The sequence below is a fragment of the Garra rufa genome, chromosome 1, assembly GCF_049309525.1.
Source record: "Garra rufa chromosome 1, GarRuf1.0, whole genome shotgun sequence".
Classification (NCBI taxonomy): domain Eukaryota; kingdom Metazoa; phylum Chordata; class Actinopteri; order Cypriniformes; family Cyprinidae; genus Garra; species Garra rufa.
The window spans coordinates 64,704,955-64,730,802 of NC_133361.1; the positions used below are offsets into that span (position 1 = coordinate 64,704,955).

The 25,848-nt window shown below is 35.9% G+C and overlaps 1 protein-coding gene across 2 annotated transcripts in view; it reads left to right on the top strand.

The window, feature by feature from the left end:
* Nucleotides 1–25,848, top strand: part of arhgdia (Rho GDP dissociation inhibitor (GDI) alpha) — a 34,873-nt gene continuing 9,025 nt past the window's right edge. For both annotated transcript variants that reach the window (XM_073843871.1, XM_073843874.1), the window contains exons 1-2: nt 1–115; nt 24,372–24,570. In XM_073843871.1, the coding sequence (XP_073699972.1) occupies nt 24,381–24,570 (190 nt within the window). In that variant the 5' untranslated portion in view covers nt 1–115; nt 24,372–24,380. The remainder of the gene's footprint in view (nt 116–24,371; nt 24,571–25,848) is intronic.

Here is a 25,848-nt window from a genome sequence, read left to right on the forward strand (position 1 = left end):
CGGTATTCCCGGAAGTGTGTCGCTCTCTGGCATCGCCGCCGCTCCCTCATCGCGCCATTGAGAAGTCAGGGAAGCTTTCTCTAACATATTGACTCGCAGTACCCGCAGGTCCACGGTAAGTTTTCACAACAGAAACACCACGAAGACCTCACACAACACACGCAGAAAATATCCCACGGCGTTTTCGCTTGCGTTGACAGTTTTTTTCCCGGTAGTTTTGCATCTTTTGTAGCTCGGTAGCAGCTACGGCAGGTTGACACAAGACAGCAAGTTGATACATGCATTTCCTGCCAGCTCCGTTAACTACATTTAGTCATTTTTTTAAAATGATCAATGAAAAATGATGGATGTGTGTAACTGTTAATCGTGTGTCTCAGACTGGAGGATATTGGGTCTCCGGTATCAGTTTGATCACATCCTGACCAGCCCAGTTTGGTCTGAATTGATCAGGCGTTGTCTGGTAACGTTAGCCTGTGGCGAAAGAGAAGTTAACGATCATCTCTAAATGTGAGATTTTGCCCTTTTTTTTTTTACGAAGTAGTGTTTTTTAGAGATTTAACTCTAAGATTGAGTCTTATAAAATCCTCCACATTTTGACAGCACGTTTTCTAATGCGGTGCATAGGAAAGTTGCTCTTTTAACACAATACCAAACGCTAGACATGTTTCTAAAATAGTAAAAAAACGTATATTAGATGATATACTCAAATTGTGTTGTGACATTAGATCTTGACCTGAGAATAAAGGGCCAAGAAGTCGGAAGCAATTTCTTTAACGTTACTTGTTTTGTCTGCTGCTGGGGCAACGGTAATTCTTCACACAATCCAGTGATTCATTGCATGAATTTGCTATTTGTAATGTTGGGAGTCTAACCGAAAGCATGTTTAAGTTTTTTAATAAACTTCCTGCTGATGAAAATATATAGCAGTATTAGCTTGCTAGCATGAGAAGGAACTTCCTGGATCAAACCTGCAAGTTCATTTTCACTCGTTTTGAAATTACTCATTTCTTCTTTTTTGCTAATTTCCTATATCTGTGTTTTTTGTCTTGGGCATAAACGGCGATTAAAATACATTTCGTAAGTTCTAAAACACTATTAACGGTGTAAAACAGATGTCTTGATGCAGTTTTTTGAGCTAACCCCCTATCATCGTGATTTTCTTTTTTTGTTTCCCCTGTGTAAATCCCGGTTAATTTAATCTTGCCTGGCACCGGCTGTTAAATCTACCTGAATGTGACGCTAAGTGCGTTTAACGGAGAGCGAGGCGGAGATTAACGTAATGTTTGCCCAAGCACAGATTGAATGTTGCGAAGTATTTACATAACCATTTCTGTTTTTCTGTAATTGTTTAACAAAAGAAGCCCACTGCTGAAACCCCCCGAACAAAAACTGTGCTGTGCGAGTGGCGCGATGCATGCATTTTCTAGTTCCTTCTTTCTGAGGCGAATTTACGCTTCTTACTATGGGGACGTATTGGCTCATGAATATTAATTACGTAAACTGACGTTCGCTCTGGAAGTCTAGCTGATTGGCTGACAGCAGGAACGGTTAGCGAATGAGCGAAGCGTACTGTAATGAAGGCGTGGCGCACGTGTAATAATGAGATCACGTGATTGAACGTATCCGTAGGTTTCCCAGGATGAAATTAATATTCATGAGCTGTGCCGTCGCCGTAGTAGCCGTCATTTCGGCAGCAGTGAGTTTGTCAGGGCGGTGTCTTCAGGCTGCCTCAGTGTTTAAACTTTGTCCTTAAGTCTGTTGAGCAGCCGTTTGCTTTATTATTGTACAACATTTGTCTCAAAGGTTACGAAGTAAGTTTGTAGTTTGTTCGAAGCTTGCTTCACACACGATATTTAATTGAACTATGTTTTGATAGTAATGCACATGTTGCTGTAAAAACAATATGTGACCATAGACGACAAAACCGGTCATAAGGCTCATTTTTTGTACTTAAATAAGCTTTCCATTGATGTATGGTTTGTTAGAATAGGACAATATTTGGCTGAGATACAACTATTTGAAAATCTGGAATCTGAGGGTGCAAAAAACCTAAATAATGAGTAAATTGCTTTTAAAGTTGTTCAAATGAAGTTCTTAGCAATGCATGTTACGTTTCGATATGTTTGCGGTAGGAAAATTACAAAGTATCTTAATGGCACATGATCTTCACTTAATATCCTAATGATTTTTTTGGCATAAAAGAACATACATACAATGTATTTTTGCCTATTGCTACAAATATACCTGTACTACTTGCGACTGGTTTTGTGGTCCATGGTCACACAGATGTTCTTCGCACTGTGTTAAATCATAAAAATATAATTTTATTAATTCTAAAACACTTGGAGTAGATATTTAATAGGTGCACCTGTCCAACGGCATGCATATTTGATATTCTCATAAGAGTAACTGGAGTGTGAAATACTGCAGTGATATGTTTCTTTGCGACCAATAAAATGTTCAGATGTGAGAAAGGGAGGGTGGTGGCTGTGTCCTATATACTTGACCACAATTCAATATTTCAGTTCTATTAGGGGAAACCGAAGGCAAAGCGGGTTGCCAGTTGAATTTATTATGCCGGACCGTTTGAGAACGTCTGTGCGATGTCTGCTTTTGCATGGCTTGTGTCCGAAATGAGCTGTGAATGTTTTTCAGGAGTGAATATGTAAAGCAAAAACAAACATGATCTCTCAGTGTGTTTTGTTGGTGTCATTGTCTCAGTTGTACAGTTCAGCCGATTGAATGAATAATAGATTTGGATTTCCTTTATGTAGTCTTTCAGGCTGATACGGCATCAGTGAGACGGACATCAAAGAGCTGTGATGAGAAGCCACATAAAGGTCAGGCCTGATGGGCCATCACTGATATGACCACCTCTGTAAGTGCCCCCGCGGGCACTGCTGGCTTTTATTGACCACAGTCAAGGTAGAAGCTACGGCTGGGTGATAAAGTTATTTTAGGTTTTTTTGGGCCTTTTGATAATTAGTACAAACCTGAATCTATTTCTGTGTTTGCTATTTCTGAGTCTGAAATGGCTTGAAATGGCTTTTATTTCTTCAATCAGACAAACCATCACCTCAGCAAGAAATATTCTAGTCGAAATGTTTAATATTAGACCTAAAATGTTAAAAATAACATTGCTGTTCGCTAAATCCGTACTGAACTGCAGTATTTATGTACATATGTTTTTGCTAAGTTATTTGAAAGGAGTAGTTCACTTTCAGAACAAACATTTACAGATAATGTACTCACCCTCTTGTCATCCAAGATGTTCATGTCTTTCTTTCTCTCAAAAAATATTGTTTTTTGAGGAAAACATTTCAGGATTTCTCTCCATATAGTGGACTTCTATGGTGCCCCTAAGTTTGAACTTCCAAAATGCAGTTGAAATGCAGCTTCAAAGGGCTCTAAATGATCCCAGCTGAGAAAGACGGGTCTTATCTAGCGAAACAATTGGTTATTTTCTAGAAACATGTACAATTTATATATTTTTTAATCTCTACACAGAATGCACACAGAGCTAGACAAGATGAGCATTTGAGGTTAAAAAGTATATCAATTATAATTAATTTTTTAGAAAGTACCCGATCGTTTGCTAGATAAGACCTAGATTTTTTCCTCGGCTGTGGTCGTTTAGAGCCATTTGAAGCTGCATTTTGGAAGTTCAAACTCGCGGGCACCATAGAAGTCCACTATATGGAGAGAAATCCTGAAATGTTTTACTCAAAAAACATAATTTCTTTACGACTGAAGAAAGAAAGACATGAACATCTTGGATGACAAGGGGGTGAGTACATTATCTGTAAATTATTGTTCTGAAAGTGAACTACTCCTTTAATATTTAAAAAGCTGAAACTGACTGTTTAACCCTTGAATGCATGAATATTTCACCCATTATTATTACGTATTCCAGTCTTTAGTGACCCCGACCTATATATCCAGCACGGATGGATTTTTAACTTCTGCAATAGCCAAAAACGTTTTTAAAAACAATTACAGAAGAATGAAATAAAGCTTATTTCGTTACCTTTTGAAACTTAAGACGTATCAATTCGAGCAGATGATTTTTCGACCACCGTCATCCTTAGAACAAACTTCCACGTACATTCAGCATTTGGCTAATATTCACGATCTCAACCATATTCTCAAAACTGTCATGTTCAATGACTTTTAAAGTCAGTATTTTGATAGCTGACAGTTTATTCACCATCAAATAACAGTGACATTTTATATTTTATTGCGAACAGTAATTGCTCTGCAGTAAAGCCATTCAAACCAGTTCAATTTTTGCTGGTGATATTCTTTTGTTTTATGCCTGCATAAAACGTCACGTCATTATTTTCTATTAAACAGCCACTTCGAGGACTAAAGGTGAATTGCATGTATTTAGTCATCAGATATTTACATATTTTTGTGCACAAAAAATATACTTGCACTATTTCACACCTCGGGTCTCTAGCTACCCTATAGACGTTGTACAAAAAATAATCAGAAAACAGACACTCTATTTGTTAAATTGTTTATAATGAATAGATTGAGGAATACTAAGAAAGCTGATGTCAAACTTGAAAAAATGAAGGAAGGAGAGGGTAGTAAATGACATCCCGGGTCGCTAAAGACCCGAGGTATGCATTTAAGAGTTAAAAGGTTGGATAGGCAAGCTCAGTTTCACACTTCGCACTGTGAAATGTGTGAAATTCATAATGCGAATGCAAATATGTGTTGCACTTTGCTGTAAGGGGTTGTATATTGGACCTTAGCATAAGCGGTTTCAACAGCCTGTTGCATCGTTCAAGTGAGCTATTGTCATAGCGAAGCAACAGTTTGAGGAAAATCTTGAAAAGCGAGTTAGTTTTGGTTTGTACAATGGGACAGTATTTTAGCAGTGCATTTTCCTGGAAATCACATCCGTGTTTGCATACTTGCATATAATTACATTTCTGTCATAATTATATAGTTGTCATAAAATTTAGGCTACAAATTATAGGCTGCAGGATGTTTTTAATTTTAAGAAGTTATTCGAAGCACTTTAAACTCAATTGGATGCTGTCTGACAGGTGCCTTTATTTGGCATCGGTTTACTTGATTCAGTTTCTGTAGTGTTTCTTACTTGAATAGAATTTTTAGATAAACCAACCTGAAAAACATAAAGCTGTGATGAAACGTAAGTAGCAACAGGTCTTTCATAGTGTGACGTATTGTAAATCTGATTAAAACTGATTAGTAAAAGTAATAGGATTTAAAAATGACAAGGTAAAAAAGATCAAATTTAAGTAAAAGAAATGTGTGAATATGTTATTCACAATATGATAAATAACATGCATTTAGAAAATATGTGACCCTGGACTACAAAACCTATCTTAAGTACCTTGGGTATATTTGTAGAAAATTAGCCAAAACTACATCGTGTGGGTCAAAATGATTGATTTTGCTTTTTTGCCAAAAATCATTAGGATATTAAGTGCAGATCATGTTCTATTAAGACATTTTGTACATTACCTACCATAAATATCAAATTTACAACGTAATTTTTGATTAGTAATATGCATTGCTAAGAACTTAATTTGGACAACTTTAAAGGTGGTTTTCCCAATATTTTGAATTTTTTGCACCATCAGATTCCAGATTTTCAAATAGTTGTATCTAGACCAAATATTGTCTTATCCTAACAAACCATACATCAACGCAAAATATTTGTTCAGCTTTCAGATGTATAAATCGATTGAAAAATGTACCCTTTATCACTGGTTTTGTGGTCCAGGGTCACAATATTCCTACCCTTAACATCTGTCTTTCATAGCTTTCTTTTGCAAATGAGAAGTTTAGTGTAATTATTGATATGTAAAATAAAATATCTCTGAAGTGAGATTATTTCAAGATAATAAATGCTAACCCAAGTCATTTGGAAGAAATCTGGCACAGGAAGTTGCAGAAACAGGAAGCTGAAACAAGACAAAGAAGTATCACCACAAGCTGTAGTTCATGTGTCATAGTAACTACAGTTTTGTATGTCGAAAAGGGTTTCCACCGCTACTGTGTTTGTCCTAGTATGTTCATGACAAGAGCCAAAGCTGGGAGGGGCTTCTTGAAGTGTGATCTATTCCTGTCCCCTCTCTGCTTCGTCTTCAAGGACCTCTGTCTTTTCTCAAGCTTTGTGCAGCATTAAGCCTACAGACCTGGTGTTGGCAGTCGCACCGCTCTCCCCCAACACGTCTGACCTTCGTCTGAACAAAAGACGGCCCTTAGGGATCTCAACTTTCAACATCCCCTCCACCCACTTTAAAATCTGTCTCTAGCTCCATGTTTGTTTTCGGTTAAGCCAATCCCGAACTGAAAGGCAGCACTGCTGACCGTCCTCTGAAGCAGGCTGTGGTATTGATTGTGGAGTACGAGGCTCATGGCTGTTGCTAGGGAAGTCTCGTCACAATCTGGGCAAACCGTAATCGCCCCCCTCGATGCGGCTGATGGATCTGAAGGCACCTGCCCAACACTGCATTGACCTGCTTTCACTCTCTTCTTCTGCACTTCTCACCGCATCCTTTTATAGCTTTTATTCAAACTTAATTTGGATTTTTGACTCTTCACAATCAAATTTTGAGGATATTAAAGCTTTCACTTTCAAGTCAGCATAAATGGACATCACAAATATGTTTTTACTCCAATATTGTGATGTAAAGTTAAATGGAACGGCATCTCAAAACAAAGAAACACAATCAAGTTGAGTGGAACTTGCTTTTGTCCATTGATTGGATCATTGATTTGTTGTTAATTGCTGCAATCGTTTCAGATTGCTGGAGAGGAGGGATTGAAACTGAGGAGGGATTAAAGCTACCTTAAAGAATTCTTTCCAGAACAAAAATGTACTGATAATGTACTCACCCCCTTGTCATCCAAGATGTTCAGTTGTAAAGAAATATTTTTTTTTTGAGGGAAACTTTTCTGGATTTCTCTCCATATAATGGACTCTTATGGTGCCCGTGAGTTTGAACTTCCAAAATGCAATTTAAATGCTGCTTTCAAGGGCTCAAAACCGATCCCAGCCGAGGAAGAATGGTCTTATCTAGCTAAATGATAGGGTATATCGAAAAACTCCCAACTCATTTTCTCCTCCAACTTCAAAATTGTCTCACATATGCAGGTACAATCAGATTTTATCCAGTTATTGTTATGAAACAAGCTAACAAAGCATACTAGCTAGTGTTAGTGAAGCGGTCACCTAAGCTCCGCCCATAGAAAAACGTCACAATGTTTACTAACAGAAAAAGGGTCTATAGTGTAGCTTTTCAGTGAGCTACAGCTCTCTACTAAATGCTGCTCTATCTGAAAGCACCTGCTGGAGATTTGCTACTGATTACACAACCAGCTTTACTGAAAAAATGCACATGACAATCGCCTTTGAGTAATCGTGCAGCCCTAATATTGACTAAACGCCATTAAATTCCAATGTCCATGTAATCTTTAATATTTGTCCGTTTCTTTACGACATAAATGCTACAGCCACTGTAATTGTTTCAATATGTGGACATCAAAAAAACTGTAAACTGAGAGCACGGTTTATAGTTTTTGAGCTTTTATTTTGAAATAGTGATGAACAGTTAGCTTATTGAGAAAGATATTCATGTATTCTCCTGTGTTTGCATAGGCTTATAAATGATTTACCATACAAATCTGATGAAATGATGCACATTGCGTTCCCAGATGAACGTAATAATAAACCCAAACTTGCAGCAATATGCAGAGATAAGGTTAGAGACGGTAAATGATAACTGTTTGTGCGGAGCAGCATTTACTGTGAACGTATTAAAGCGTATATATTAAACCTGCATCGCATATATTTATTAAAATACAACAGCATTATGCTTTATGATTTTTAAATATGTTTAATATATCATGCAGCCTTGGAAAACGATCTAATAATGCTTTTAATGGATCCTCGTCTGTGGAATGTGTTACTAGATTTATTGACTTGGTTACTCGACACAGCAAATTGCATGATTTTCTTAAACGAGTACTCGAATTGAATCAAGGAACATGATTACGTGTTCAGTCTGTAAGTTTGTGTGCAGGCGCGTAGTGTTTCTTTACAAAGTCACATCGCCGCCAACTGGCCTGGCATGCGTAATACAGCGTTTTTAGTCATTTTTGTGGATCCATGAGAAAAGATATTGTTTTGACAACGTTGTTGTCTGTGAAAGCACAAAGAAAGAACTTTTCTGTTTTTAGTACATCGTTGTCACATAAATGTACCCTAAGAGAGTTCAGCGATGCCTCAGAAGGCAGCTGCCTACGTAGGAGCATCAAGCAAAGGCCAATTGGAAAAGAATGGAATGTTTACAGCAGAAGTATTCCCTGAGTTCCAGGGAGAGGCAAGGATATGAACAAAGTTCCTTTGTTTACATTGTAATTTTCTAGAATGTCCTCAGAATGCATCACTTTGGACATGTTAAGTCCCCATGAAATCTAAAATAAGAGTGTGGTTGCCTCAGAGCTTTCTGAAACGCATATATATCCATATCTACCAATAAACTGACTGTCTCTTCTAGGAAAACTCAAGATAACGATGAGTCACATTGCATTTATGGGTGTATCCTATCAGATGCTCCTTATAAAGGCACAGAAAATTTGCAATCGGTTAACAACACCTGACACTAACAATGTAATGAGACTACTGGCTGCTGAAGAATTGCCCGGCCCCAGCTTCCTGTTTTAATAGGAAATACAGCAGCATAGGAATAGAACCCATTTCATTGGGTTTTATTTACAAGATGATCGATTCTGTGCAGCTTTACTCATTATATAATCTATGTTCGGTGTAGAGTTTAGTGTTTATATCTTAGTTCAGATCGTTTCAGCTGGCCAGGAACAGAACACAGTCCTGCTGTGTTGTGGTGTGTGTCAGAGTGTTTCTTGACTGACTCATCCACTCTCTAATTAAGTTCAGTCTTCTTGGGTTCGAGCCAAACAGAGTAAGTGCTTGTGTGGTGCTCCATTACCCACAGTTCCTCCTGCACACATGACCCTACGGTGGAGATAATTGTTGTTCTTGCACATCGTGGCTGTCCGGGCTCACTTTAGCTTTCTTCATGTCTGACATTAGCACTGTAAAACGTCTTTGTTTGTCCCTTTGGATGTTCTTTCCATATTGTCTTGTCTGTCCTACAGCATTCAGTTAATTCCTTTATTACAATTATTTTTGTCACAGTCGCAGCAGCCGCAGGATATGTTACCATTGTGATCGGGTTTGGAGTTAAGTAGGACAGGAACTCATTTTTCTGCAATGCCTCGCATGCAACACAATAGCGCATCTATGAGGAGCTCTACAAAACTGTGTCGTTGGATGTTTTTAGCCAACCAGACCTTACCAACCGATCAGTGGGTTCATCTGCTGAATGTTTCCAGACTGCCTCGATCATTCAGTCAATTGCACATTGTCTTCAGCAGTAGATACTCGCCAGACTTTTGTGCCCATGAATAAATGCTGCACCATGTTTTCGTATTTCATTCAACTTTCATAGTAGTTACAACAATACTTGCAATCGAAGCCACAGTAGAACTGTTGTTTGTCTCCGAGCAACACGTTTTTGAACGAATCAAGTGAGTCAATGATTCAGTAACCCATTCATAAAGACATTTGCTTGCCTCATTTCTGAATTAATCAGCCGTTTGAATGAATCTGTCTCTGTAACGAAGTAATCCCAGATTACTTTTTTCAAGTAACTAGTAAAGTAATGCATTACTTTTTAATTTACAAGAAAATAGTTACTTTTCCAAATAAGTAACGCCAGTTACTTTTTCCCCAGCTATTGATTTAAAGTTCTCCTGTCCCCATGTTGAGAGAAATCAGGAGCAAGACGTTACTTTAGTTATAGAATAGAAACGTAAACATGCAGGAATTCATCTCACTCACAAAAAAACAAAAACAAAAACCAGATTCAATAGTCCTCAAAAATAATAAAAACAGTGAAATGCAGCTCAAAGAATAAAAACAGTGAAATGCAACTCAGAGTATGATGCAAACCTGCAATAGGGTTGGGTACCGAAACCCGGTGCCAATACCCATATGACCGGTATGTACCGGACCGAAACAGAACGCGAATTTCGGTGCCTCATTTCGGTGCCACTTAAAGGTTGTACAGCGATTTCTAGCATAAAACATAAAGTGTCAATTTCAGCTGACCTTTCTTCACGATCCGCTCGCTGCCTGCCCCATAAATTGTCTGTGAAAAAACCGCGTCTCTCTGGTCAGCCTAGGGTCCGAGATATGCCAAAAAAACAATCGGCACTACAACCTTTCCACAGATAAACAAACAGTGTTCCAACCAATCAGCGTCAGGGGTTTGGTGTTGTGGACTTTCCTACTGGTGCAGGGATGTGAGGGAGGCGGAGCGAAAGTCCACAACACCAAACCCCTGACGCTGATTGGTTGGAACACTGTTTGTTTATGTGTGGAAAGGTTGGTAGTGCCGATTGTTTTTTTGGCATATCTCGGACCCTAGACTGACCAGAGAGACGCGTTTTTTTTTCACAGACAATTTATGGGGCAGGCAGCGAGCGGATCGTGAAGAAAGGTCAGCTGAATTTGACACTTTGTTTCAGGCTAGAAATCGCTGATACAACCTTTAAGTGCCTGAACTGTCTATTGAAATATGTGTCGTCTTGTGTAAGAAGCACTGATTTGTCAACATGCATGATCGCTAGTTAAATTTAAATGCTGCATTCATGGGGTGTCAGAATGATCGGAAAAAATATTTCCTGAATGAGAAAACTCACGTGAACGTCGGAAAGCTTTGTAGTTACTGATCATTTTCACATTTCGAATTAAAAGCACAAATTTTCGGGAAATGAAACCATCCGAGAAGCGCGTGAATGCCGCAACTATCGTTACTCTTGCTCTGACTGCAGCACGTGGTCTGCCGTTAGCTTAGCTAGCTACATTAAACACAGTTAAACACGCTTAACTTGAAATGCCAAAAACTAAATGTTCTAAAGTGTGGCTATATTTCACGAGAAATGATTCAGACACCGCGACATGCAGCAAATGTTGTACAATAGTTGTGTGTAAAGGGGGAAACACGTCATACTTAATGAAACATTTAAGGGCACATTGAATAAACTTGAAAGCAGAGGGATGTACCATGTTGGACAGTTTGCGGACATCAGCTGGCACTATCAGCAGGCCGCGATTTGCTCTAGTCTATGCATCCCTGCCTCTGCTGAATTATTTTTATTCCCGGTGGGGATGAAACATCCCGTGAAGCTCTCCTACGTCCTGATGTAAATCGTCTAAATCCAATTTTTATCTGCTTACCCCCAGGGCATCCAAGATGTAGGTGACTTTGTTTCCTCAGAAAAACACAAACGAAGATTTTTAACGAAAACCGGTGCAGTCTGCCAGCCAAATAATATGAGTGGATGGGCATCAAACCTTTAAAAGTAAACAAAAACATGCACAGACAAATCCAAATTACTAGGGGTGTAAATATTAATCGATTCGAATCGATGCATCGATTATGCAGCCGACGATTCAATGCATCGATTCGTCCGCAAGAGTATCGATTAATGTGTTTATTTTGCCGCCTGTTTGTTCATTTGTCTATTTATAGAATCCGTTCCGACCTTTCTTTTACTGTCTATGGCTCCGACGTAAGCGTACTACCTACTCCTAAGCTGCGGGTGGCGCTAACCTCATTATTGTCTTAGATACTTCACACGCGTTACTTTCGTTTCACAGTCCGTCTATGATGTTGTTCATGTTCACACACCTCACGTTGTTGTCTGACTTTCAAGAGCGATGATTTTGAACTGATTTTGTGGAGTAGTATTCTATTTGCAGTTCATCTACTGCAGAGGATGTGTGACCATTACCTCTTAATAAGATGCAAATTGTATTTTCAAAATGTAACCAATTTTGTATAAATGAAACTTTTTAAAACAGTGAATAGGCTAATTGGCCATAGTAGACCTGCACTACAAGCATTAGCCTTTTTTTTTTCTTATTACAATTTATCTGATTGCACTTTGTAGATGCAGTAACTTATATTTGCTGTTCTATTTGCAGTGCATTGAGCACAACTGCTTTAGTGGAACATACACATTATGTGAATAGAATACTGTTTCTGTATTCTCAATAAAAGGCAAATTATTTACTATTTTTGTTGATTTATTTGAAACTTAATAGATATCATGTAAAAAATATCTAGTATTGAATCGAATCGGATCGCATCGTATCACAGGGAATTCTGAAGTATCGAAAATAATCGAATCGTTGGCTTAAGAAATCGGTATCGTGTCGAATCGTCTTGAAGGCTCCGATTTACAGCCCTACAAATTACACCCTGCGACTCGAGACGATATACTAATGTCCTAAGACACGAAACGATTGGTTTTTGCGAGAAACTGAACAGTATTTATATCATTTTTTTACCTTTGATACACAGCCACGTCCATCTGTCCTGAGCACGAGTTTAGCATTCGACTCGTTACATGTACATGCACTCTGGCTTAAAATACGCAAACGTCGTAAGGGGAAATCAGTGAAAAGTCCCGGATGAGTTTGCGCAAGCAAACATAATCTTTTAGCTTTAAATCGGTTTGAACAATCAGGATAAGCGCAAGTAATTACCATTTTGAATAGCCGCTATGTGCTCTATGTAAACAATGAGTCTTGTATACATGTCAAAGATCGCTTCCGGTGTTTGTGTATACTACACCAGAGCGCATACACATGTCACAAGCCGAATGCTAAACTCGTGCTCATGACAGATGGACGTGGCTGTGTATCAAAGGTAAAAAATGATATAAATAAGGACATCAATGTATTGTTACGAGCCGCATGGTGTAATTTGGATTTGTCTGTGCATGTTTTCGTTTACTTTTAAAGGTTTGGTGCCCATCCACGTCCATGATAAGGCTGGCAGACTGCACCGGTTTTCGTTAAAAATCTACGTTTGTGTTCTGATGAGGAAACAAAGTCACCTACATCTTGGATGCTCATGGTGAACTATCCCTTTAAATTGTTTTAAATAAAAAAAGTGATTTTTATCAAATGTGAAAGCCCTTTCACACCAAAAAGTGGAATGAATAAGCCTAAGGCTTAAGGAAAAGTACATTTACATCTGTGCAGTAGAACTGTAGGAAACGGAAGTTAAACACTCACAGCAATTAGAAAAATAAAACACAAATGTTAGATAATCTAAAATAAGTTTCGCTTAATAGTACAGTCGAATTGGATAAATGGGATTAAATACATACAGGAAACAAAAAGTAACTGGCGTTACTTTTTTGAAAAAGTAAAGATATTTTCTTGTAAATGAAAAAGTAATGTGTTATTTTACTAGTTACTTGAAAAAAGTAATCTTATTACCTTACTTGTAATGAGTTACCCCCAACACTGAGTGAGAGAACGTCCATAACTTAGTAGGGGTGTAAATCGGAGCCTTCAAGACGATTCGACACGATACCGATTTCTTAAGCCAACGATTCGATTATTTTCGATACTTCAGAATTCCCTGTGATACGATGCGATTCGATCCGATTCGATTCAATACTAGATATTTTTACATGATATCTATTAAGTTTCAAATAAATCAACAAAAATAGTAAATAATTTGCCTTTTATTGAGAATACAGAAACAGTATCTTATTCACATGTGTATGTTCCACTAAAGCAGTTGTGCTCAATGCACTGCAAATAGAACAGCAAATATAAGTTACTGCATCTACAAAGTGCAATCAGATAAATTGTAATAAGAAAAAAAAAAAAGGCTAATGCTTGTAGTGCAGGTCTACTATGGCCAATTAGCCTATTCACTGTTTTAAAAAGTTTCATTTATACAAAATTGGTTACATTTTGAAAATACAATTTGCATCTTATTAAGAGGTAATGGTCACACATCCTCTGCAGTAGATGAACTGCAAATTGAATACTACTCCACAAAATCAGTTCAAAATCATCGCTCTTGAAAGTCAGACAACAACGTGAGGTGTGTGAACATGAACAACATCATAGACGGACTGTGAAACGAAAGTAACGCGTGTGAAGTAGAAGACAATAATGAGGTTAGCGCCACCCGCAGCTTAGGAGTAGGTAGTACGCTTACGTCGGAGCCATAGACAGTAAAAGAAAGGTCGGAACGGATTCTATAAATAGACAAGTGAACAAACAGGCGGCAAAATAAACACATTAATCGATACTCTTGCGGACGAATCGATGCATTGAATCGTCGGCTGCATAATCGATGCATCGATACGATTCGATTAATATTTACACCCCTATAACTTAGTCCAGATCAGGGGAATTGTAATGTTTAATAATTTTTTTATAATTAAAGTAATTTTTTGCAAAGTGAAAAAAGTATATATTTTTGTTTGTATATGCTGTCAATTATAGTTCATAGAAAGAAATCGGAATCGGCAGAAATCAATATCGCCTGGTCACACTTACTAAAAAACGTAAGTAAAGAAAATTGCAATCGGTGCATCTCTACAAATAATAAATATGAATAAAGTCCTTTTTTTGTTTTTCTTTGCGCACAAAGTATTCTCGAATGTGGTAGTTGCGTTGCTGTCTATGCAGGGTCAGAAAGCTCTCAGATTTCACCAAAAATATCTTAATTTGTCTTCTGAAGGTCTTACGGGTTTGAAAAGGCGTGAGTATTTAATGACAGAAATTTCATTTCTGGGTGAACTAACAGTTTAATAACTATATTGGTAATTCTCTCCTTGCACTCATAGTTTTGAATACAATACATCTGGTTGGATGTTCACATGCAGTCTAGATGCAAGAAGTTCTAAAGGGTCCAAAGCACAAATCTGATTTGAAGATTCAGCGTATGATTGGAAGTCCATGCAACTCCTCTACTGCTTTGTGTTGGAAATGAACAACCTTCCATCCTGTCAAAGATAATGAAAAGGTGTCTTAAATGTATCAAATGAAGAGCCAATGGCTCCCACAGTCATTTACTTTAGTCTGGAGTCCTGTCATCCGAGTGAAAAATAGTTTGGAAAACGAAGCGGCTTCTAGTGAGAGTCTCACTTTCTCTTTCCCAGCGGATCAGACCCGCTGTTTAATTAACATGAGTGCTCTCCATAGCTACAGTTTCCTGGCTGTACGATCGTGTTGCATAACAATATTAATATCCAGGAGGCTTCTGCTTGAGCATGAGAGTAGTTTACTTTGACAACTTACCACAGTACTTTATTATGTATGTCTGACTTATTGCAAGGTGTTTGTATAACTCATCAGACCTATTTTCCAATACAATTCAGTTGTCGTATTTGAAGGAGCTCAGCCAAGCTATTGCACTTGAGATAAATGGGACTATTAATGGACGGGTTTCTCCAGCTGTCTCCAGACCTTGTAGTATTGACCAGCCTTGTTTTCTTCCTCATCAAATTAATTATAGCATCACTCTCGATGGTGAATCATATTCACTTCGGTGTACTCCATGTAAACCTGAGGATAACCTGGTCTCTTGTGGAGACTGATTAGGTTTGTCAGGTAAATCCTCTTTACCTGGTGCTGTTTGACATCCCACTGTTCTTACTGACACTTCCCCCCTTTAATTAGTTCTAATCTTGACTATAATCTTGCTGGGTTTCGTTGTTGCTCAGTAACGAGTTTAATCTCAGGCTTTGAAACCCCTAGACTAACACGTTAGTCTTGCTCAGGCTTCCCTGCTGTTATTAGTTCTGGATAATCCCTAATTAAAGTGAATTTAGTTCAGCCGGACAGAGCTGAATGGAGAAGTGGGAGGAGCCGATGTCAGATTCAAGCCGTTTCCAACCGTTGAGAGCGTGAACTGGTTGTGACAGCTCGCTCTGCTTTGTTTTCAGCGACCTGTTGTTGTTCCCTCAGGTTATGTACCTGCTGCCCTTGTTTCGGAAATAATTGTTGCAGCCATGTTAAACACGCTCAGCTGTGTGAAATTACCCCGCATTCCCTTGCGCGTATTAACAATGAGACGACTGCCAAATGGCTAACGCCAGTGTTCTGGTTTTCTCTGGCAGCTGAAGTGATGTAATCTGGGCACGAATGCGTTTTGCTGGACTGCGCTTGCCGCAGGACCTCGTTTTCATGTTTTGCTGATTCTTCAGCAGAAACACATTGTACTTCGTCAGTCTTAATTAACTTTTGCCAGCTCCAGAAGGGACATGAGCTGCCTGCTTTTTTATTACACACTGGTGTTTTTCTGTTCTGCTTCCCTCAGCCAGTTTAGATTTTTGATCAGGGAGGACAGTTTTCATTAAAACTCAGTTGACATTTAAAGTTACGATTGATGAATCTGTAAATTGTAATATCTGTAAATGTTAATATCACAAAATGTACAAATATCATGCAACCAGATGGAGCTCAAAAGAAAAATTGATGGTGACGGATATATCACGACACTGGTTGTTACATTTTTCGATTTTTAGGGCGTTAAAAAACTTTTTAAAATCCGGTCATTCTCAGTTCTTGTTGGTGTAACTGCACACAGACAGAGGCCACTCCCACGATAGTTGATTGACATGAGCACCTTACCTTAGATCCACCCTCACCGAGCTGAAACAGTCCGACTCCGATCGCCGTTGTGTCGACTCAGGTGCAGACAAGAATGTCTCAGATTGAGCAATTGAGGTGTTCTGTTGTTGGATGTAATAATGAACATAGCAGTCGTCATTTACTCCTGACATCTAAGCCGCTGAAGATCCCGATCTACATATGCGTCTATGTTCGTGCAAATCGTTCCTGATGCAGCTATAAGGGTTTTTTATGCTTCTTTGCAAACGGCCTTTCTTAAAAATATATGCGTATTGTCAGGTTTTGCGGCTAAATGTGGCTAAAGTAAACATTACGTCTCATAATCCCACAGCAGAGAGGGGCGGGGCGAGCAGATCTTATTTGCATTTAAAGGGACCATGCAATAAAATGAGTTGTTTTTTTTTTGCATACCTGATTTTGACAAGGTAAAAAGGGTGTTTTTTTACACTACTATTGAGAATTTTTAACCAAAGTATATTATAGACTTTTTATTAAGACCCTAAAGAATCATATGAACCTGTGGAAAATGGGCATTTTCCATTTTTTTATTTTTTATTGTTGTTGTGTAAACGTACTCTATAATACAAAATTAAATGAACGTAAAAGCATGTTCACACCAAGGACTGTAAAGATAACTATAATCCACACCAACACACAATAACATTATGATCATTTTAAGCATGTGCTCCAGTTTTGTTGCCTGCTGCTTTAAAATCTTGAGCTTTTTGAAGCAGGATGGATTCTGATTGGCTGTAAATGTTTTCATATTCATCAGTTGAGGGGAATTCTAAAAGAGATTTGATTGTTCAAAATCGACAAAATCGTTTTCTCTTTGTCGTTGTTACAGTTTTGATAAATGGGTAGATCGATCTGTTATCAGCATGGATATTATTGAGTTAAAACAGCTACCACCTTACATGTTTCTAACTCAACTGTTTCCGGAAATCAAGAAAAGCAGGTTTCCATATGTCCTTCTGAGCATACCCACTTTTAAATCTTTAAAGTAAAGTTCAGGAGTGTGCAGTTCTGCAGAGTTCAGCTCAAACCATTATTAAACCCTTAAAGCAGCTTATCCAGGGCTCTACACTTACTATTCTTTTTAGAGTACTCTTTACTTAAAAAAAAAAACAGTCAATTTTAGGAGCACTTTCTAAACAGTAATAAAAAATCTGAAAAATGAAATAAAAAATGATATATTTTTCTAACTTTATTAAAAGTATGTCATCTTTAGTGCAAGTCACTGATTTAGTTACTGAATCATTCATTCATTTGATTCGTTCAAACTGCTGATTTATTCAGGAATAAAGCAAGTGGCTGTCTTTATGAATGGGAAATTGATTCATTGACTCACTAGATTAATTTAAAACGCACGTTCATTCATAAACGAAACGCCGCTGTGTTTGAACGGAGATGCGCAGCGGCTCAGTTGTGACTTGTTTCAAACTATTTTTGTTGCCAAAATAGACTTAATATTAACTTCTTGTTTATTTAAATCACTATCTCATTTACAAACTCCCTTAAAGAGCATTAAAAGCTGTCACTCATCTTAGTTCATCGCGATCTCACAAACTTTCATTCTGCACTTTGCACTCTGCACTTTGTTTATGAAAGGATTCGTCAGATATGTCTATGATACATTACTCAACATTGCAAAAAAACATAAAAACCTTTGAAGCTCCTCTCAGAGCAAACCCAAAAATGCTGATCAGGTCAGTTGCACTGGTGCTCCTAAATATTTTTTCATAGTCGCACGCAGTAGTTTTGGAACTGTAGAGCCCTGTTATCAGTGTCTTCAGCGTCACTAGAAACTTCTGGACAGATAGATCGAAGCTAGACTTTGCAGTAAGGTGTCCCTCCAGGATAACGCCTGGTTTAGTGCTAATAGAAACATGGCAACCCATCATGCGTCTGTCTGCCTTCTGATCCTAAACTTCAATCCCCGGCCGCTGGAGCAGCGTGCCAGAGCTCGCTGATGAAGAACGGCCTTTCTCTCGCTCTCAGGGGCCCCGAATGGAAAAAGACATTCAGTGTTATCTGAGTTCCTGTCTGACCGTGGCCAAAACCAGCCCTTGCCAAAACTACAAGAGAACTGCTTTGACGATGCCAGGATGACTTGCTAAAATGTTATGCTGTTTTGATTACATTGTGTCGTTTTGTAGTTTATAGTTGTTTTAATGATAAGAGAGAGCGCAGAAAACATCTTTGTGGGTTTTCATGAGACAAGCTCATTCACCAGATTGAAGTGTCTGCTCAAAGAGGGGAGAAGTTTGGGAGTCTCCCGAAGTGTTGCGCAAACAACATCTGTCTTTGATATACACAACCTACAGGCTGTTCTAGTACACCATATGCTGCAGGATTTTATTTTTTTCCCCCCGCTTGTTGTTCACTGGCTCGCTTGGTTCGCATCTTGTGTGTTCGTTCATATGTGGTCCTCATTACAACAGTTTGTAAGATTCGCTGGCAGATCTTTAACTGTTTGTTTGAAAGAAGCGGTTGGATTTATAGAAATTGTTACGCTGTTGGCAGCCAAAGTGGAATTTCTCTTCTTGACGGCTTGAAGGGCCCTTTCAGGGTAACAAACACTTGCACGTGGAGGCAGAATGTAACCAAATATGAATTCGGCAATTAACTGATTTTTAAATGTTTTTTTTAGAGCATTATTTTTTATTGTTTTGAAAATAAAAAAGGTTTAAAAAAATGTTATGTCCCATTCATTTTAAATGGTAGTTTTTATTAGAATTAGAATGAAATGCTTACTTTTATTAAGAAGCATTTATCGCTACTTTTGAATTTAGTTCATCTAAATCCTGAAAAAAAGAAAAAAGTATGATGGAAATGTTTATTACGTAGCAAGTCAGCATATTAGAATGATTTCTGAAGGATCATGTGACACTGAAGACTGGAGTAAAGATGCTGAAAATTTAGCGTTGATACCACAGAAATAAATTATATTTTAAAATATATTAGATCAGAAAAGAGTGATTTGAAATAGTAATTATATTTTAAAATATTACTGGTTTCACTATATTTTTGATCAAATAAATAGTGGACATAAAATATGTTACAAACCCCAAAATTTAAACAAATATTGTCTGTAGTATTTAATATTAATAAAATGCAACCTCCTGAACATTTCTGAAGGGCCTGCTTTCACTGACCAACATTTCTTATTATTTATTTATTAATTTATTTTAATTTTTATAGCCCATTTGTATTTTTCTGGTTTCTGTTTTATTATTTTAAATTAATTTTCATAATTTAAGTCATTAAACTCATTAAATGTAATAATTTCTTAATTGTATCTATATTAGTGGCCTATAAAATGTTTGTTTTTCAAAGATTCTGTTGTGTTTTTAAGTATCTATTTATTTGTTGTATTCACTGCAATAAATTGATTTTAATATTATAATTTAATTTTAAATCAAAAACAATGTCTAATGAGTTGAACTCAGTAAACTTAATATTAAGTATTACAAAAATTAGTTTTACAAACAATATTACAATTTCAACAATAATAGTGCCCTATAAAATGTTTGTTTTTCAGAAATTCTGTTATCTGTTTTTATTTGATTGATTGATTTATTGTATGCACTGCAATAAATTCTGATTTTAATATTGTAATTTTAAAAATCAAAAACAATGTCTAATCAGTTGAACTCATTAAACTTAAACAATTTAATAATTTATTACAATTTTAACAATGATAATGCCTTACTGATTTTTTTTCCCCTGGAGTTCTGTTGTTGTTTTTTTAATTAATTGATTTAATTAATTAATTTGTTTATTGTATACACTGCAATAAATTGATTTGAATATTTATATTTAATTTAATAATCAAAAACAATGTCTAATGAGCTGAACTCATTCAACTTGAACTGTTTTACAATTAATTATTACAAAAATGGTTAATAATTAATATTAATTATTACAAAAATTCATTTTACAAAAGAATTGCTATTTTGTCAATAATAGTACCCTGTAAAATGTTGGTTTTTCAGAATTCTGTTGTGTTTTTATTTGATTGATTGATTTTATTGTATTCACTTCAATGATTTTTTTGCATTTTAATTAAAAAAAAAATCAAAAACTGTCTAATCAGTTGAACTCATTAAACCTTAATAATTTATTACATTTTTAACAATAATAATGTCTTAATGCCCCCCCCCCAAAAAAAATCATGTTGTATGTTTATTTATTTGTATTGACTGCAATAAATTATGATTTTAATATGTTAGACATTGTTTTTGATTATTAAAATTAAATTAAAATATAAAAATCATTATTGCCATGAATAAAGCAAATAAATTAAAATCTAAACAACTGAATTTTTGAAAACAAACATTTTATAGGGCACTATTATTGGTAAAATTGTAGTAATTATTAAATTGTTCAAGTTGAACTGATTCGACATTGTTTTTGATTATTAAAATTAAATTAATCAGTTCATTCAACTTTAACAATTTCAATTTTATATATATATTTTTTTTTAAAAATCTGTCTGTATTTACTTTATTCACAGCAATTCATTGTGATTTTAAAAGTTTAATGTAATTTTAAAAATCCAAAACAATGTCTAATCAGTTCAACTCATTAAAATTTAACAATTTAATAATTTCTTACAATGTTATCAACAATAGTGGCCTATAAAATGATTGTTTTTCAGTAATTCTGTTGTCTGTTTTTATTTATAGATTTTGTGTTCACTGCAGTAAACTGTGATTTTTTTTTTTTTAATTACATAAATATTAAATATTATTATTATTATTATTGCCAATTCTGGCATTCCATGTTATAAAAGTAAATAGCTTTTCTTGTGGTATTCATACAGCTCTGCAGATAGTATTTCTAAAACAAATCTGCTACAAATCTAGTTAACTTCTTGTACGCTAGATTTGTTCAAAACTTGGTAAAAAATGCAACTAGCTGTGGTCGGTCTTCTGCAGATGCATGTTTGGTGTGTCAAAGCCAGTTGAAAGTGATGGAGTTCTGTTATGAGTGTGATTTTGTGCATTTAGCACGCCAATACCATGTATGGAAAGGAAATGGCCACAGTGAGGTGCCTTTCTAAGCAGAGCGGCTGCAGTTCTGCAGAACAGGAAACTACAGAAGCTGCTGTCAAGGTGAAGCTCTCGCTGTATTGGGCCAGCGCTCCGGCTGACTTTAGCACGCTAGCAGCGAGAGAAAGAACACCAGCACTTTCTGTTCCAAAGCTGCTGCATTGCAGCACAAGTGTTTTCCAGACATCCCCTGCATTAATTTCTGTATTAGGCGTAAATCTTTAAAAGGCCACACTGTTTGGAGACATTAGGATGAGCCTTATGGCCTTGATGTAAACATCTTGCAATGACCCTTTACTCCGATTGAGCCAGTAAGATTTCAGGAGATAAATCTCAGTCATTTATTTGTGAAATGAACTGCATTGGCTTTTCTGTTTGTTTTTGCATTAAGTGTGTAAATCTACAGCATGTGCACTACTGTTCAACAGTTTGAGGGTCCCTGAGATTTTTATTTTAGAACAGAATTAACACTTTTATTCTGCAAGGACACATTCAATTGATAAAAAGTAACTGGAAAGATGTTTATAATGTTACAAAAGATTACTGTTTCAAATAAATGCTGTTCTTTTGAACTTTCTATTCAGCAGACAAATCCTGAAAAACAGTGTCACAGTTTCCGCAGAAATATTAACGGTTTCTTGAGAATTAAATTAGTTCTTGAGCATATCAGAATGATTTTTGAAGGATCATGTGACACTGAAGACTGAAGTAATGATGCTGAAAATTCAGCTTTACATCACAGGAATAAATTACATTGTAACATATATTCAAATAAAAAAACAGTTATTTAAAACAAATAATATTTTACGATATTATAGTTTTTTTTTCTGTGATTTTGATCCAATTAATGTAGCTTTGGTGAGCAGAAACATTATAAAAAATCTTCAGCTGTAGTATCTATAGTCTGAATATTATTGAGAAAAATATTTCAGTCATATGTCCATTTGTTAAAAAAAAAATTGTTTAATTTTGTCATTTTTGTTGTTTGTTTTTAAAAGTATCAAATTTAGGGCCCCTTTGAAATCCATTTATTTTTTTCCTGAATTCAGTGTTAGTTTTTTTTTTTTTTAAATAAATAAATTGTTTTAATTAAGTTGTTTTTATCAGATTTTTTTATTAAATAAATGAAATATTTTTTGTTTTTATTTCCCCAAATTCTGTGCTTTACATTTGATGTTTTTCTGTTTTAATGATTTAATTTATTTTTTATGTTAATGTTTACTCCTTAAACTTAATTTAATAACTTATTACAATTGTAACAATAATAATGCCATATAAAATGTCTTTGTTTTCCAGAAGTTGTTTTTATGTTTATTAATCAGTATATGTAGTCTGAATATTATTAAGAAGAATATTTCTGAAGAACTTGTTTTTTTTTTAATGACCATTTGTTCAAAATAAAACTGTATTTAATGACTGATTTAATTAATTAATTTTGTCTGTTTTTTTTTTTTTTTTTTAAAGAGTACATTTGGGGCCCTTTGAAATCCATTTTATTTTTTTGTCCCCCAAATTCAGTGTTATTATTTTTTTTTTTTCTCTCTCTCTCTGAGTACTGAGTAATATTAATTAACTAAATGTACTTACTGTATGATTAGTGTTCGGTTTAGGGTTACTTACATGTAATTATGCATCATTAATTGTTATTATAATAGTAAATACATGTAACACATGTAACAAGGACGCCTTAAAACGTTAAACTGGATTTTTGGATTAAATAATCAGAGCTGAAAAGCGATTAGTCGCGATTAATCGATTTAAAATAAAAGTTTGTTTATATGTGTGAGAGTTATGTATATTTATTATGTGTATATATAAATTCACACACATCTATGTATTTTTAAAAATGTTTGTATATAAACACTTGTACATTTTGAATCGATTAATCACGACTAATCGTTTGGAAGCTCTATAAATAATTGCAGCCTTGGTGAGCAGAAGAGACTTTAAAAATATTTTAAAATAACAATAGTGTATATCATAGTTTGTTTTTTATATAAAAGCCATTTTAAAGAGAGTTACTAACCTTTGCATGCAGCAGTTAGTATCACCAGAGGATCTTCTTGCAAAATGTTAACAAAATGGCTCCTTGAATGGTGGTTACACCACATTGACACTTCAGGAATTTGACGTGGCTCAAATAATTCCCTAAACTAATTATAATGTTCAGAACAATGGTGCTCTATTTACTTTATTTGCTATTAAATGGTACTAATTTAACATCATGCCCAACCTGCTGATCTGGTGCGATCATCCCCCAAATATTATCTCAAAATGAATGCCAACCAAAAAATGTAGACTTGGTCCACAAAAAAGAGAAATTATTATTAAAGATGCAATTATTTTGCACATTTATTTTGAAATTTGAACCCTAAAAAAACATGACTTGATTTGAATCACTGTCAACCTAAAATATTGACATCCTTTATCTGTATGTGTGTGTGTTTGTGTCTTCTGAGTTCCTGCAGTAATTGGCTTTGACCACTAATGCAATAATGCTGAATACAGATGCCCACATTAGGCCGTTTTCTCAAGTCCTTTTCCGCTGCAGTCCAGCCGCAGTTGGCTGGAGTTTGGATTCTCTCTGCGTGCGTGCGTACGTGTGTGTGTGTGTGTGTGTGAATTCGTTTAAAATTCATTAATATTATTAAAAATTAACATGCTGGAAGAACCGATCACATGACTTTTTAAATGGGTCGGATCTCCCCTGCTAATGATATTTGAGCTTTCGTTTGGTAAAGACGTGTTTGTTTCCTCTTCTCTAATCTGTGTATGTTTGTGTTTTCCTCCAGCTGTCAATCATGGCCGAGCAGGAGCCCACACCAGAGCAGCTAGCCGCAATCGCAGCCGAGAACGAAGAGGGCGAGGCCGTCAACTACAAGCCGCCGGCCCAGAAGAGCCTTCAGGAAATCCAGGAACTCGACAAAGATGACGAAAGCCTTCGCAAGTACAAGGAGGCGCTGCTGGGCAACTGCAATGTTGTTATTGCAGGTGTGTGTCGCTTTATTGTACACGCTTTCTCTGCTCTGACCTAGTTTGGTGAAAGTTTCTACGCAACAGTCCCTTTCCCAGAATTCATCCCATGGACTAGCTCTTCCTTCAACACCCTTTGATTTTTAGCTTATTTGACTAGTTTGTCTTGGCATTAGCTACAGGTGTGGTTTCAGCCTCATGGGCCGCTTACATAAGACAGCTCATTTTGTCTGTTTATGTGCTTATTTATTTAAAAATACATGCATATTTTTCTAAGTTAGGGTTTTAATATTGTTTCAAAGGACGATTAGTTTAGGTTAAAAAGTCATGTGGTGTGACTTAAAAACTTTTTATTATTATTATTTTTATTATTAGTAAAAGCACATTTAATTGATTAAAAGTGACATTAAATTGAAATTTGTTTTGATTTTTCCCAAATTACTTTTCATTTTTTTTAGGACTTCGTACTTTTCCATTAAAAATTTTCTTGCTCCATTTTAATGGATAAAATAAATCTTAGTAATCAAAAAGCATAAATCATAGGGCCCTAGTGAAAACTTTCTGTTTCAAATAAATGCTGTTCCTTTGAACTTTGTTCATAAAAGAATACTAAAAAAAGAGAGGGTTTTCGCAAAAATATGAAGCACGACTGTTTTCAAAATTGGTAATAATAAGAAATGGTTGAGCAGCAAATCGGCATATTAAAATAAGTTCTGAAAAATCATGTGACACTGAACACTGGAGTAATATTTAAATTGTAATATTTCACAATATTACTGTTTTTATTGAATATGTGTTCAGATAAATGCTGCTTTGTTGAGCGCAAGTGCCTTCAAAAACATTTTGAATCTTCCGACCCCAAACTTTTCATAGTTAAAAAGTTTGGTCCCTTTGGCAATGTGCATAATTACATTTTTAAAATTTTAAGGGGGAAAAAATAATGCTTCTAATATTTATTGATTTCATCACATGTCATTTTAGGCCACAGAATTGAATCCTTTTTTTTTTTTTTTTTTGGAAAAATGAATAAAATAAATAATTATAATAAATAAAAATATAGCGATTTCTGGGTTTAAAGCGCTTCAAGGCATTTAAACACATGAAAAAAAGCATTAAATATTATTTATCAAGCCTATAATGACAAATCAATGATTTAAAAGCATTTTTAGCAAATCCAGGTAATTCACCGTAGAAACATTACCTTTTTTAACGTTTTATGACTGTTGTAATGCTAGCTATGGTCCACTCTCTCTAAACCTCAGCTTGCTTATTTAAAATCACCTGTTGCATGGACTC